General features: G+C 41.8%; 1 protein-coding gene across 1 annotated transcript; it reads right to left on the bottom strand.

The window, feature by feature from the left end:
* Positions 1–601: 601 nt before the first annotated feature.
* LOC134489724 (dnaJ homolog subfamily B member 2-like) lies at positions 602–13817 on the bottom strand. The gene is made up of 8 exons (XM_063292569.1): positions 13753–13817; positions 12663–12772; positions 12151–12210; positions 11415–11531; positions 8807–8911; positions 6818–6920; positions 5927–5997; positions 602–1113 (listed from the first exon to the last, which is right to left on the bottom strand). The coding sequence occupies exons 1-8, from the start codon at positions 13815–13817 to the stop codon at positions 602–604; spliced, it is 1143 nt and encodes a 380-aa protein (XP_063148639.1).
* Between the last annotated feature and the right edge of the window lie 1989 nt (positions 13818–15806).

The following is a 15806-nucleotide window of genomic DNA, read 5'->3' as shown; positions in this document are numbered from 1 at the left end:
AAAGGAAGTGGCCCTGAATTTAAGACCCCTGCAAAAAAGGGAAGATCAGACAGAAAATTAATTGCCTGCTTTCACTACTATATAGTCTGTAGATCTAAAACAACCTTTTTATTTAACGTATTGGTGGAAAATGTACTTTGGGGTAAATGTAAGAGATGCAAACAGTGGTAAATGCATCATCAGCCCAGGGATGACGACTCCCCTTGTATAAACTGGGGGGAGGGGGAGAAGGTGATTAAAATGCTGGATTAGACAGGCTTTTGGTTCCATCCAGCAGAGCTATTTTTTTGTTAAGAAGGAAATTTTCTGGAAACCGAACTTCTCAACTCTTCCCTGATTTAACTTAATTCCCTCTGAAGCATTTTTTCTGAGAATTCTTTAGATGTGCGCACTGAGAAATGCTAATTCTCTGTTCTGGACAAATTATGGGGATTAAATTTATACATTCCACTGAGCTTGGGCATTTCCTGTAGCTCCAAATTAGAAGGACCTTAGCAGAGGATAATCTAGTATCCTCCAGGGAATAATGCAATTGTGGAGACCAACAGCCAGATTGTTACTTTTAATGGACACAGGTTGCATCCCTCCTGCATTCTTGAGTTCAGAGAATGATGCACATGATTGATTCCCTCTCTCTGCGGGAAGGAACAGTCTCAGGAAAGACATACTGCACATCATTGAGGACAGTGTGGTCTTTCTCTGTTGGGCTCTTTGGTACCTCTACAATGATTTCTACCTTTGGCCCTTCAGGTGGCTTGTGTTCCTTCTCTTTCTCAATGTTGTCTCCTGCCCCTGGACTCTTTGCTCTGATGGCCAATGGAGCAGCAGCCAGTTCCTCACTGGGTCCCAGAATTCTTGTCTGTGTTCGCCGAGTGGTACCTCGTCTTTTCTTGGAGCAATGGGCAAGTGCTAAGTACTGCCCCACATTCTCCATCTCAGACAGACTATAGGCCATGGCCCGATGCAATTGCTTGTCTTCACTGGCAGGATAGGCAAAAGAGGATCCAGCACTCTGTGGTCGTGGTAGGGCCCTGATGTCTACTGCAGAGCTCAAGACCTCAGGTTGCTCCTGCTGGATAGGTTCTACTGTGGCTGTCAAGTCATTGGTGGGGTCTGAAAGAGAAAAAGGGAGGAGAAGAACAGTATCCCTTCATATTCCCTTCAATTTTACCCTATGTGGTTCAGGAAGCCCCTTTCCCCCAATACTGCATTCCACCCTACAGTATTAAGGGGAAAAATAGATTTCCTGAACCATACAGGGTTGCAGAAGTAGCATTTATATAACAATGAGAGAGACTGGGATTCCTTCTTAGCATTTTTAATTGGAGCAACAAGAGAAGCTTTTTTCAATTACCTAATCAGTAGCCCATCCAGTCCTGATCCCAAGGAGGACTCACAATGTGAACAGAGAATCCTGGTCCCACTGGACCTTTCTATTGAACCAATATGATCTGTCTGTTTTCTGGGATGCAGGCAGAGAATCTCCTCTAGAGGCTGGGCTTAGAGTTTTTCTGATGGGAGTGGATGGCCCCTTTACCAATGTTCAAATAACAAGCCCCCCCATCTTAAAGAAAGTATGCCTGAGAGAGGTAAGAATGAAGAAGAAACATGTGAAAACCATGTATAATGGCTGTAGGTATTGCTGCAGCCCCAAGATGTTCTCATCCTCTTTTCTGGTATTATTTGAATAGGTTGGTGCCCTGTCTCTGTTATAGAATATGGACTTCCACGGTATATCTGATTACTGGTCTTCTACAATGAAGTTAGGATATCCTGCAATGGGATATACCAGAGCTGTCCCTGGAACCTTATAGCAGGAGGGCCCCTAGTCCTTATTAGAAACTATTTTCTGCAGTACTCTTGCTGATGGCCAAGGTGTAAGAGTTAAACATGTAGTGTCTAATGAAAGAAAACCATGTGCCTGCCTCCCAGATTAGCTATGTCAAAAGCACCAAAGGAGCTGTGCTACTAGTGGAGTTTGCCACAATTCCTTGTGAAGAAAATTTATCCTATGCCTTTGGGCTAGTTTCAATTTTTTAAAAGATTTTTTTAATCCTGCCTTTATTATTTTTATAAATAACTCAAGGTGGCAAATATACCTTGTTCTCCTTCCTCCTCCTGTTTTCCCCACAACAACATCCCTGTGAGGTGAGTTGGGCTGAGAGAGATGGACTGGCCCAAAGTCACCCAGCCAGCTTTCATGCCTAAGGCAGGACTAGAACTCTCAGACTCCTGGTTTCTAGCCTGGAGCCTTAACCAGTAGACCAAACTGGCTCTCAATTTGATATATGCCTTAATTCATTTGGAAATCATAATCAGTGAGGCTTTGCCACCCAGGTTAGTCTGTCAGAAAAAATACTATGAGACTCTGAATACTTCTGCCCTGCTTAGAAGATCTTTAATAGCTTGTCTGGCATCAGGTTGTGTCATCCTTTCTCTAGCTAGGTTTTGGAGTTGGAGCAGAAGGAAGAGAAGTACAACTGTTGCCATGGTGGGAAACTGGAGTTCATCTCTGGCATGAAGTGGGTGGTGCTGTAGAAGAAGTATTATGGTGCCCAGCTGTATGATGCAGAACTTCCTTACAGAGAGTGGTTCTGTTTCTGAAACCCACCTCATGGTGACTAGGAATGCCACTTTCCATATTAGGTATTCTACGGATAATTCCCAGAAGGGCTCAAACAGGGCTGAGGTTAGGGCTTGAAGCACCATCTGGAGGTCCAATGATAGATACTGGTATAAAATGGGTGGTTTCTTAGGGAGCTACTCCCCCTTAGGAATCTCTTGATGTCAGGAAGAACAGGTAGACTCTTGCTGCTTCTTAGTGTTAAGGCTGATGAGAGGGCTGAAAGTTATCTGCAGAGGGTGCATGGTTGTGGACTGCTAGCTAAATCCTCCTGTAAATAGGCCAGAATTTGGAGGCTGACACCGAGATTTCCCTTTCTGGCCCATCTGCAAAAGGCTCACCATTCAGTTACATATAAAAACCTAGAAAGCTAAGATGGTCTGTATGGATTCATTGTCATATCCTAAGCAGATGAGCAGGTCCCACTCAGTCTCCTGCTACACAGCTGTAACCAGAGCATTGTCAGACTTCTCTTGGTCAACTTGGTGAGCAACTCAAAGAATAGAGTTCCAATGACACGAAAGTTCTGATAAGTAGGTTTCTTGCAGCAAATCTAATGAAGCCACTATGAAAGAGTTCCAGTGTCTGTTGTGTATCAAATGCAAGCCTTTTTCGTAGTGAAAATCAAGGTTCAAATTCTGGCACCTCTTTCTCCTGCTCCCCTTCTTATGGATGTGGACCTAGTGGTCATGTTGTCTGTTAGGAGGTGGATGTATTGGGCTTTTAAGAGGTTCTGGAACTTCCTGGGAGCGAGTCATTGCTGTGCATAGCTCCAGGAAATTTATTCTATGTTTTGCTTCATCTCCTATCCAGATTCCCTGAGCTACTCAGCCTAAGCAATGTACTTCCCTGCTTCCCCTAGAGGCTGGCATCTGTGCAGGTTAGACTGGTGCAAGGGCCACAAGATCCTGCCCTTAGAGATGGCTTCTGAGATATAATAATTAAAGGAACCCTTTACCTTCACTGAGATCATTAAGCACACCTGGAATCTTTGTGTTATTAGGTTTTTGGAAAAGTCTCCACTGGAGTAGTATGAGTGGAATTTTGCCCATAATTTTGAATTGATGCAAGTGATCATCTGGCACTGGAGACTATGTCCAGTAGGTTGGTCCATAGAAATGAAGGATGGTCTCCTTTTGCTCTTTGGTAGGGAGATAAGAGCTTTCAGAACTGTACCCAGGTATTATAAGCTATGCTCATCTGTGTTGACCAAGAATTCTATGTCCTAGAGGATCTGTATCATAAACTAGACATCCTCCTTTCCCTGTTTGATTGATGGAGATCTGATTAGTAGGTTGTCCAGGTAGGGTACATATGTATTCCCTTGGATCTGAAGTGGGTTATAATAACTACCATTATCATCATGAGTTCTCTGAGTGACAGGAAGGTCTCTTATTGGAAGGTCAAAGTAGCAGGAACATTGATACTTGAATCTCAGGAATTTCTTACATAATGAGTGAATTGGGTATATCTAGTAAAGCCAGGGTATCCTATTTCTGGAAGCATTCTATGACAGATCTTGGGCTTTCCATCTAGAACTTCTCAAACTTGATATGGCAGTTCACTTATTCAAATGCAGGGTGTCATGCCAGTATTTGTTCTTCTTAGGACCAATTAAAAATATGGAGTGGAGAATGACCTGAAAGCCTCTTGCACTATGGGATCTGTTTGATTGCCTGTTATGCTCAGTAGGTAATTTATCATCTTCAGGACTAATCAGAGACCTGGGATGGGTGAAATAATCTTGTGTGTGTGAGTGATGTCTATTGTATAACCTAGTGAGAAGTCTTTAGAACCCATGCATCTAACATAGGTCCACAGATTAGGGAATCCTTCTAGTTCCCTTCACAAGAAGCCTGAGAAAGATATTCTGTTTGTATCCCCTTTTAATGGGTGGCAGAAAGTGTCCCCATGGGTTGGGGTTGAGGTTGGTGTGGTTTGTTTTGAAGTCTCTGCCCCTTACAAGAAGGTCTACATATGTCCTTTGAGACCTGCAAATCTGTTTGAATATAGGATGGGCATACTGTAACCTGATGTACTGCTGCCCTTTCCTTCATATCTTCTGTTGGTTGGAGCAGAGATTTTTTTTTTTATACTATATCTCTATTAAGATATTCTCTGGGGCTTTTCCAAATAGTTTTCTATCCTTGAATAGGCCTAATATGAGGACTGAATCTGACTCTGAAACCATGTTCCAGTGCTTTCAGTTAGAGATCCCTCCTCATAGCCACATTCACTACCAGGCCTCTGTTGTTATGTGGGGTCTTTTATTCTGCCACCACTAAACCCTTTGAGGGTTTAGAAATTCTTTAGGTCTCTGAGGTAACTAGGTGGAACTTGGAGAAGATATAGGATAGCACAAATATTTGGTTAACATAGGAACAAAGTAACACACTTTTATTACATAACTAAAAGAGATGGGTTTTAAAACAAGTTCATTTATTTTAGAAAACTATCGGTATCTCATCAGTTCTATCCCACTGTGGCTCTAAAATTACTTCTAGCCCTGTCTGCCTGTCCATCTACTCTAGTTTGGCCTAGCAACATTGAAGGCTGGCTTACCTTGCAAGTAAATATACTATTCAGAGCAGGCCAGGAGCAGAACTAGGGAAGGGGCTATCCCTTCCCACAGGAAGCTGGATGAGAAAAATCCTAAACCCTCTGAAGCAAGTGGGAAGGATACACCTACCATTACAGGATGTCCTGACTCTGCTGGGGACATGTATCAAGAAAACCTGACTCATGACAGTCTAATCCAGAAATGTGTAACCTATGGCTTTCAAGTCTATTTGTTGGGCTTCAGCATTTCCTTCTCTTCCAGTATCAAGTGCTATGGGGAAAATACAAAGGATGAGCCTGGGTGTGTGTATATCCAGATTCAGGCAGGGATATGGAAGTGTGAGAAATAGGATGATCCAGAGGGAGATAGGAAGGAGAGCATCAGGGCTGCAACTAGGGTCTGTGTCACCCGGGGCAAACATGGATTCCACGCCTATTTTGGTGCCCCCCCAGCACGGCACCCGGGGCACATGCCCCACTTGCCCCCTCCCCCCAGTTGCGGCCCTGGAGAACATGGAATGGCATGTGGCCCCAGGAGATTAGAATGCCGCCCACTCCTGGTCTAGTCCCTGCATAGCTGCCACTGGATAATGAGGTGTGGTGCCCTCTTGTCTCTATGGATTTCCTTGACTAAAGTGAGGTATGCAACTCCTTTTCCTCTGTTGCAAGCATTTGTGCCAAAACCCTTCCATCTTCCCTCCAAGTACTTGTCTGTTCATGGTTATCTCAAATCAGATTTCTTACCTTGTACTTCTGCCACTTTGAGCAGCCCATCCTCATCAATTTCTACCTTCTCCTGTCCATGCTCAAGAATCCTGCAAAAGAGCCCAGTTTTCTCCTTTGTAGGAACTGAAACATTGGCCCCAATATATTTGGCCAATTACAATGAGCCCCCTGGCCTGTCCATGCAGAGGGGCAATATTGGTGATTTCATCTGTAGCTTTCTCCATCTGAGAACTATCAGCCAATTCTCAGCATTCTTCAGAAACGTTCTAGAGCTTATTAGTTTGACTTGGCTGCAGTAGTTAAGTGGCCACAGTCTGTATGGTTTTAATGTATTTATAATCACATATAATGTTTTAATTCATGTTTATAGCTTATACTTATTATATAAATGTTCCAGGAATGGATGGATGGGTTTAGATCTAAATAAATAATTTGACTGTGGGAAAAAGAACATAATAAATAGGAAAGTTCTATTCAGCTGTTCTTGAAGAACATGAAAATCAACAAGGATAAATTTGAAAGTCTGAAGTCCTCCTTCTGGCCATTATAGATAAACAGTCCACATCAAATAAACTAAAAGAAGATAAAAGGTTGAAGTGAGAGAATATTCATCTACACAAAAAGCTTCCCAGAATATGCTGATAACTTTTACATACTTTTTGGGGAAAAAATCCTTTTAAAAAAGGTATGGGAGTAAGCAAGGCAAAAATAATGATCTTTTGGAAGGAAGCAGTTTTAAGTTAAACACTAGAATGAATGTCTTGTCTGTGGATAAGAAGTATCTTTGAGCTTCTAACCTCTAGCATTATTTCTACTACTACTCTTTCTGAAAAGTGACTTAGGCTTTAGTGGCAATGATTGTGGGAACAGGCTATCTCAAGAATCACAGGGTCCTCCTCATCACCTCACCTCCTGGTGGTTATCCGTTTGCCATTGACATACTTTGTAGAAGTGGAGATGGAGTGGAATCCTATTCCCAGTTCAGCACCAGGCCCAAAGGTAGTGTAGAAATCTGAAAAAGGGGGAGAAGAGTCAACATTATTGTGGTGGGAGGCAGGGGGAGAGGGAGAGGATATAGAATCATAGAACTGTCACAATGGAAGGGACAACAAAGATCATCTAGTCCAGCTCTCTGCAATGTGCAGGAACACCAATTAAACCATCTGTCAGCCCTCCCAGGTAAACCAGACAGGAAACACGACTAGATGAGCTAATTCTACTTTATTGTAAGGCTACATAAACAGAATCTTGCAAGTCTGAAAGTACAGATCTCCCACCCTCCCTATTTACTGCTTGAGTGGTCAGGGCGGGTCTTTCCTAAGTTTCTTCTTTAGACCGTTACCCTCTCTCAGACTCCCTTTCCTTTTATCTGACTGTTCCCTAGGCAGCATCTCTTCCCTCTGTTCCCCAAGGCCACCCTCACATTCCATCACACCGTCCATGAGACGTGGCTGTTCAGCCTCTTCTTAAAAATCTTTAGAGATGGAGAACCTACAACCTCCATAGGTAAACTGCTCCACTCTTACTGTCAGAAAGATTTTCTTTATAAACGAAGAAAATAATTTAAACAAAATAAATATTATAAACAAAAAGTAGGTAGCTGCAACTTATATCTGTTATTTCTGGTCCTAGTTTGTGGCCCTGGAAAATAGTTCTCTTCCATCTTTGGTGTAGTTTTTCTTTATGTATCTGAACATGACCATCATGTGTCCCCTCAGTTTTCTTTTCTACAGACTGAACATCTCAAGTTTCTTCAACTTATCCTCATTGCCTAAGTCTTTAGTTCCCTGGATCATCCTTGCTGCCCTCCTCTGAACCCTCTCTTATCTGTCTATATCCTTCTGGAAATGTGGTGCCCAGAATCATACCCAGTACTCCAGGTGTGGTCTCAGCACTTTAGAGCAGTGTTTAGAGCATGCTGGCTGGGGAATTCTGGGAGTTGAAGTCCACACATCCTAAAGTTGCCAAGGTGGAGGAACGCTGCTTTAGAGTATTGAGGAGTAATGACTTCACCTGTCTTTGATATGATGCACCTTCTGATGCAGTCCAGAACCATATTAGCCCTCCTAGCAGCTGCTTCACACTTCCGATTCATGTTCAGCTTGTTGTCAAAAACCATGCCCAAGTCCTTCTCAGATGTAGTGTTTCCTAGCCATATATTCCTCATCTTGTAAGTGCACCCTACTTTTCCCCCTAAATGTAACACCTTACAGTTTTTCCTATTAAATTAAATCTTATTCTTCTCAGTCCAATCTTCCAGCCTGTCTAGATTGGTTTGCAATCTTGTTTAATCATCTGGGGTGTTGCCCAGACCTCTCACTTTTTTATCCTCCATAACTTGATAAGTAGTCCATCAATCCCATCATCCAGATCATTAATAAAATGTTGAATAATCCCCTAAGAGACGATAGAAGCTTTCCGAAGTCTATGGGAAGTGTCTTTTGCCAATCAAGGAACAAGACAAAGAGGAATACAAATGTAACAGGAGAATTACATTTATTTTTTTATTAATTTAATTTAATTTGAGAATCTCAAGCATTTGAAAAACAGGACTCAAGTCCCTAAGGGTAGATGGAGCCAGACTGAGCTTTAAAAAAGCAGAAACTGGTTTCTTTGCCATAATGTGGTTTGTCGGGTTTGGCTCAGCATATTATATGAGCCCAGCCAATGTGGTTTTGAAACCATGGTTTATGGATTTGCGTGATATATGAACTCAATCAGTTGTAAGTTATTCAACAAATCATGTTTAGCAAACCCTGGCTTGGTGCAATATATGAACCCATCCTCCAACGATGGGTTCTGACAAATTGTGCAATTACCACGCACAACAACCAGGGCACAGAGAAGGACTGTTCTTCTGTCTGAGGAAGCAAGAGAAGGGGGGATGCATACCCCTACCTGTCTGGCCTGGAGCATTATAGGAGCAATAGGAAAAAGTGCCACTTCCTGGCATGGTCCATGTAGATACCCCTCCTGGTTGATCAGAATAGGAGGAAAAGTCTTCTGGGAAGAAAAGGAAAGGATAATAAGTTAAAGGTGTTATGACAACATACTAGATGTGGATGTTTTAAGCAACAGACTTCTACAGTATTGTTGTTGTTGTATGCCACCCAACTCTCAACGATGCTGGGTGATATATAAATATTAAAAATCTGCAATTATATTAAATCAGCTTGAGCAGAGAAAGAAAGTTGTTTATAAAATGCATCCTTCAAAGAAGGAATGGGGCTCAGATATAGGCATAAAAGAAAGAAGTCTATAGCTAAGGAGATCAAGCACTGTACCCAAAGAGAAATAAAATGAGTTGTGGTTAACGAAGCTGAATAATAAGGGAGAAATCTTTAGGCTTCAGTAGTTAGGTATTGTTTTTTGGATGCCACCTTTCAGGCTGCCATAAGCCTCTATAGGATGTTTATGTAGAGGAGAAGACTCATGACTGATGATGCCAAAATCCAACAACTTTGAATCCAGAAGTATTTGTGTAAGAAAGGTAATCCCATATTTGCAAGGACTGATCAACGGTATTTCCAGAAAGTTTCACTTTTTTCCAGCTCTTGACTATCTGGAACTGCTTGGATGACATGTCACTATCTGGATTGACACAACTAGCATATCCATAAAGTTAATCAAATGACCCCCAAAGCAGCTTGTCTGTTTTTATTGAACTACAACTGCAGCATACAACTTCTAAAGAATGTTGGGCATGTTCTAAAACACACACACAGTTTATGCAAAGTAACATCAAGGCATGAACTCGTATACAATTTGGCAGAAATTGAGAAGTTACCTAAAAAATACAAACCTCAAGACTTGCGATCCTTGGGTGAAGAGCCAGTTTTTTTAACAGATACATTGCATGGAAAGAGGTTTCAGGTGATAGAAAAGTTGAATTTTAGTGGCCTAATAAATGAAAGACCTGGTTTTAAGGTTATGTGTTAAAGGGTGGATACTGTTCCTAGGCCAGGCACCTTCTCTAAGCTTTTGTTGCTCAGCTGTCATATGGCAATTCTGATTGTTGCAAGATCACATACTTCAAAGATCTTTTTATGTGTTCAGAGCTCTAACAGTAGTTGCAACATAAGTTGCAATACAACAAGTCTCCATCTAACATGGGAGTGTCTGTTAATTAAATGGGAGCCTGATAGAACCCCAGATAAGATAGAGTGTAAAAACCCATTCAGGTGAGCTTCCATGTGGGAATGGCCCATGACTATGTTCACACATGGTCTATTGTATATACTAGAATTTGGGTGAGTTCACAAAACATGGTTTGTAATCTGCTTGGATTCACAAACTATTATTTACAGTATAAGCTACAGTGGTTTAGTGTGATTTGTGAATCTACATATCATATATGTAGTGTGTAATATGAATCACACTAAACCACTGTAGCTTATAAATAATAGTTTGTGAATCCAAAGTTATTTAGTGAGGCCAGCCTCTGTGGTTTGTAAACTGCTGGATTCACAAACTATTACTTATAAGCTACAGTGATTTAGTGTGATTTGTGAATCTACAAATATGGTATGTAGATGACTCTTTTGCTGTCCTTACGACAGATTGATTCTGCATCTAGCACTTGATATATTGGCAGTTGTAAATAATCTGGCTGTAATTTCCTGCATTTGGCACCTTTAATAATTGCATTCTTTATTAATAGCTGACTGCAGTAGAAAGTTGCTTATATCCAACCCTGTCTTGTATTTTTCAATAATGTGTAAATAACAACTGATACTGTATCTTAATTATTGGCACTATCTTCACTGTAACCTATCCAAAATAATGGGGTGTTACTATAATACAGGGGTCCCCAAACTCTTCAGATCGTTGATCTGTTCGTGAAGTTTCAGAATGTTCATCGACCCCCAAATATTTATTTTATGAAAATAATTTAATAAATACTACTTTAATACTACAAATAATAACAACAATAATAATAATAACAACAACAATGGATATTGACCACCTTGGGGAACCCTGCTATAATCAGAATGGCTTGTTGGTTCAATGGCTGTATGTTTTTTGAATTGGCACTAAGATGTTTATTACAATGATATGAATCCCAGATTTTGTGTTGCTGTTCTGGTTTATGAGCCTCTACATGGAAAACAGCACACAAATCCTCCCTTTCTTTATACAACAAGGTAAGCACAGCAACTCTTCTGCCATTTTTCTGTCCCCCTTTTCCCTCTTCCTGCAGTAGAGAAGAGGCAGGGATTCACGCGCCTTTTCTTCTTAAGGGCAAGGAAGAAGAAGGTAAATGGAGGAGTAATGCCACTCCCTTCTCTCCCATTTGATTTTTCTTCATTTTTAAGTAACCATTCTTGAATCCCAGGCTGGAAATCATATGCAATGGCTGGGCATTGAGTGGTAGGGCTGGCTAAGACCCCACCGCTGAAATTTTGAAGATCTGCTGCCTGTCAGTATTGACAGCACTAAGCTAGAAGTGCAGTCTCCAAGACAGCTGGTTTCTACATCACATCCCCTATGCGCTAGCTGTACGTACCAAGGATCTCGGTGAAGGGATCTTGTCCTTCGAAAAATTCTCTGAAGACCTCATCAGCATCCCGAAAGGTGAACATGAGATCGGGGGTCCCAGTTGTGCTCTGATATAGTCCTGTTCCTTGCAGAAAACAAATCAGACACCTGCCCATCATAAATTCCAGCTTTCCCAAAGTGAGGAAAGAAGAGGAAGGAGATGATGTGCTTAAGACAGCTGAGGATGGGAATGATCCCTTTGCCCATAGCAGGCTTCAGCGAAGCAGAAGAAGCAGGGAGTCCTCTGCTGAATTGGAGGATGGGAAGAAGAAACCTAACTCTGCAACTCCAGGAGACCACAATTCCTAGAATTCATGATTCTCTCTTCAAAAAAGCCATCACACACACACACACACACACACACACACAAAGGGGACAGTTGTAGAAGCATTGATTAAATATTAAACCCCTCTTCATTTTGAACAGTTTGGCTTTTCGGCAGGGGACTGTTTGTGAAACTGTTCAAATTCTGTCTCTGATAGGATAGAAAATGCCCGGATGCAAACATGGGATGTCACGCACTGGATGGATACTGCCCTGGGGTGCTAAATGAACTTACATGCTTTCAGGGTGGCAGGGGAAAGCACAGATTCCATAGGAGGCTGACAACCACCGGCACTAACACATGAAACACATCCGATGCATATGCAGAGAATATGGTCTCATATCAATCATCTCTGAATCATTCAGAATAGGATGCTTACCTGTACTTAGATCTAGAAGACCCTCCAATCCATAGAGGTCATAAAGGTCACGTTTATAATCTGGAAGAAAGACAATGCAAGGGGACACAATTCCTATTTTAAGCACATTCAGCTTTCATTATACAAGTTGCACAGTCCCACCTGAGTATCTAACCTTTCCACTGCAACACTGGAGCCCAATGGCTATAGTCAGTAGCCAACATTCAGCAGCAGAAAATATGGAACTAATCCTGGTTCCTTGGCAAAGATCTCTGGTCCTTCCTTAGCAAGAGACAAAGGGAAAGCAAGAGACCGAGGGAAAGCTCCGTGGGTATCTCAGGAGAAGAAAAATCAAAGAACGAGTGTTGCACAGCAACATAGTGAGTAATGAGTTACTTTGTATATGGAGACTTGTATCATGCAAGGAAGAAAAGCTAGAAGCCACCTAAAGTATACAGGGAGCAGTTCAGAGAAGAACAATCTGAAGTTCTGAAGGCAAGAGGGGGCCACACAGAAGGTTCTTGATCTCTTACCATCTGACAGCACTTCATATGCTTCTGCTATTTCCTTGAATTTTCTGTCAGCATATTCCTTGTTTCCTGGGTTCTTATCTGGGTGCCATTTCAGCGCATTCCTCCTGTACCTACAACATTCCAGGGGGAGAGAGCTGATTATGATAAACCATTTCACTGCTAAACCAACAGTGAGACCTCTGGTCTCAGACAGCACAACAGCCATCAGTTGGCAGCCAATACATCAAAATTGAAGAGCCTCTCTGATGATGATCTTCCCCAGAAGGTACTAATGGCTCATAACTATACCGGTTTTAATTGTCTGACTAACTGAATGTATATATTTGTTAAAGGATGCTCACTATTACAGTACAGCGAGTGGAATCACTACAAAAAATAATCATGTTGTACATATTATTTCATATGTGTGGCTATTTCTAAAAGATAATAAAGGTGGGATAGAAAAGAAAGAAAGAAAGAAAGAAAGTTACCATTTCTTGGAGCTTACAAGTCAAGTTTTACTCACAGAAAGACAAGATTAAACATTATCCTCCCTTGAATCTCACTCCAAACGTCAGTAAGAACAGTAAAGAATGTTTAACTATCTGCTGCAGTTCCTGTCTCCTACAACACAGTGTAGTAGGAGTGTGCAAACTGTTTTGGATCTGAGCTGTTTTGAGTTTGAAACACTCCGCCCCACTCTGAGTGCTGTTTCATGTGTCAGACAGGCCACTTAGAGCAACTTGGAAGTGAGCTTGAACCATCTCTGTCTTAATCTCAAAACCCTTCTCAAACATTCAAAGAAACCCATTGTGCACTTAAAATAGGTGCAGATTCAAACATTTGAAATGGGTGCACATTCACGCTTTTAATTCAGAATGCTTAGAATGGAAAAGGCTTTTGCAGAGTCTTCTCCAATCTGGAACTCTCCCAGATGTGTTGGATTCCTGCCACCCTCAACAAACACAACACACACAGCGATGCATATTGGCTTTAGGTAAGGAAAGCTGTAATTGTGTAGCCCAACACAAATGAAAGGAATCTGATTGGGGAAGGCTGATCCAGCAGTCTTACAGACAGGCAAAGGGAGCTCTGAGCAAGGGCTACTTACGCCTTTTTAATGTCAGTTGAGGAGGCAGTTTGTGGGACGTTGAGCGTTTGGTAGTAATCAACCATGGTGCTGTTTCTTTTGGTTGAGGCCAGCTGTAAATCAGGAGAGAAAATGAGGTGACTGCAATATGTGCCATAGATTTACACTGCTGTCTGGCAGTTCAGGTATACAAGTGCAGACTCACACTCAAAATAAATGGGTCTCGGTACTGGGAGAACATGCCAAAAACACCAGTCAGTTTCCTGAGGAAAATGAAAGGGAAACTGAACAGGTAGAAGAACAGATAGCAATTACAAAGTGTAAAAGCATTCTGCAGCAATGATGCAAGATACTTTTCATTTTCAGCTTAAAAATTAGGGCAGTCACCACAGTTTTTGGAGTCTTCCATCTTGACGCATCACTACATGGGGTGGAGAAAACATTTTGAATTTGAAACATGTCAAACTCAAAATGCTGGTTTTGAGTTTGAAACAGTTACTTTGAGTTCAGAATGAGTTGCTCTGACCATTCCAGAAGTGTTCTTGCTTGTAGGAACCCGTTCTGGATTCAGAACAATGGTCAGAACAGCCCACTGCAAACTCACAGTAACTGTTTTGAATTTGAGGTAGGTTATTTCAGACTTGAAATGCTCCAATTTGAAAATATTTCATGCAACTTTACAGTGCATCTTTGCTTCTCATGTCCTTGTTATATGCTGCATTTAAGACAAGCAGGTATGTGGCAAGCAAGCATACAATGCTAAAAGTTTGTTCTAGTTCCCAACATCATGTCAAGCATTCCTAGTGTCATTTTACCCCTGTCATCTACTGCCAACCCCAGCTGAGGCCTCTTTCCACACAGAACGAAAAAGGAAGTCCCAGAAACCATGGCAGTTATGGCAGCCCTAAAGAGGAAAAGCGCTTGCTTAGTTCATGGCACTCTTGCATTGTGATAGTTTGCTCCCTGCTTATGGAGATGAGAAGTAGGGGAAATATTGCTGATCTCCATATTCTGTTTTGCTGGCAGTAGCCATGCAGCACATGTCCATCCTACCTCTGCTCCGTATCGCCCATAATCAGCGATAAGTAATTCACACACCACAGGAAGCAATAACGCAGCATTAGGTGAATCAACCTGATTCAATGTAAGAACAAATCAAGTTGATCCATCTAACGCTGCATTATCAACACTGACTGGCCGCAGGGGCAGGGATTTCTCCAACCCTACCTGGAAATACTGAGGACTGACTCTGGGACCTTCTACTAAAACGTGGGATCTACTAAAACTGTGCTAGATCAGTTGCCGTATGACTTTGTGCTAAAGGGACTGAGTCCAAGAGGGAGGCTATTAGAGAATCAGCAGGATACAATAATAGGCTCAGAATCTCTGCAAAGTCAGGTAGGAGCTCTTAGGAATTAAAGCACTGATTGTAAGTATTCTTTCTGTGAAGTAAAGTTCACTGAAATTGGTTAGGTTTTCTTTTACATAAATGTATGCAGGCTGAGTTGCTAGAATATCAAGAATATGCTTTGTAGGCCTGTACAATTACTTTGCAAATATCTGGATTTATTAGTCACAGCCATCCATCATGGAACTGCTAATATATGATGAAATAATGCAGCTATTAAGAACTAAACCAAACCTTCCTTTTCAGCTCTGTATTCTAATGTCTCTCGTTCCTACTTTTTTCCATTTATTGCCCTGGATATTTAAGCCATGGCTTATTCTACCCTAAATCATTGAACCTCTTTCTGCAGACACCACATTCAATGGCCTATTGCTTTAGAAGAGAGAACGAGTGAAAGCGTGTGCAGGTGCATTGTGCTTCGGTACCAGCGCTCTTCATACCTGCAAAAGCCTCCGTTCTACCTCTGGCTGCCTTGGCTATAGGAAAGGACAGTGGTTTCCCTCCATCATCCTTTTACCTTTATCCTCTTTTGATCAGCAGGTGCTGCAGCCAATGACAAGCTTGTGCAGATTGTGATGTCAGGGGGGTGAGCCAGGGACTTCTGTTCATGGTCAAGGGAGATGGGAGATGGAAGCAGAGAGGGGAACTCCAGGCCAGGAAGTGGTTC

Source organism: Candoia aspera, chromosome 1 (genome assembly GCF_035149785.1).
Source record: "Candoia aspera isolate rCanAsp1 chromosome 1, rCanAsp1.hap2, whole genome shotgun sequence".
NCBI classification, from domain to species: Eukaryota; Metazoa; Chordata; class Lepidosauria; order Squamata; family Boidae; genus Candoia; species Candoia aspera.
The sequence above is the reverse complement of the archived record's forward strand: the minus strand, read 5'-3'. Positions and strand labels throughout refer to the sequence as shown.

What these genes read in the sequence shown, in the direction of transcription:
- LOC134489724 (XM_063292569.1), bottom strand. Translation starts at nt 13,817, where the DNA reads ATGGTTGATTACTACCAAACGCTCAACGTCCCACAAACTGCCTCCTCA. An exon ending in TCAACTGACATTAAAAAGGC is followed by an intron (nt 12,773 to 13,752) that starts GTAAGTAGCCCT and finishes GGAATGTTGTAG; the next exon opens with GTACAGGAGGAATGCGCTGA. An exon ending in AAACGGATAACCACCAGGAG is followed by an intron (nt 5,998 to 6,817) that starts GTGAGGTGATGA and finishes GCTCTTTTGCAG; the next exon opens with GATTCTTGAGCATGGACAGG.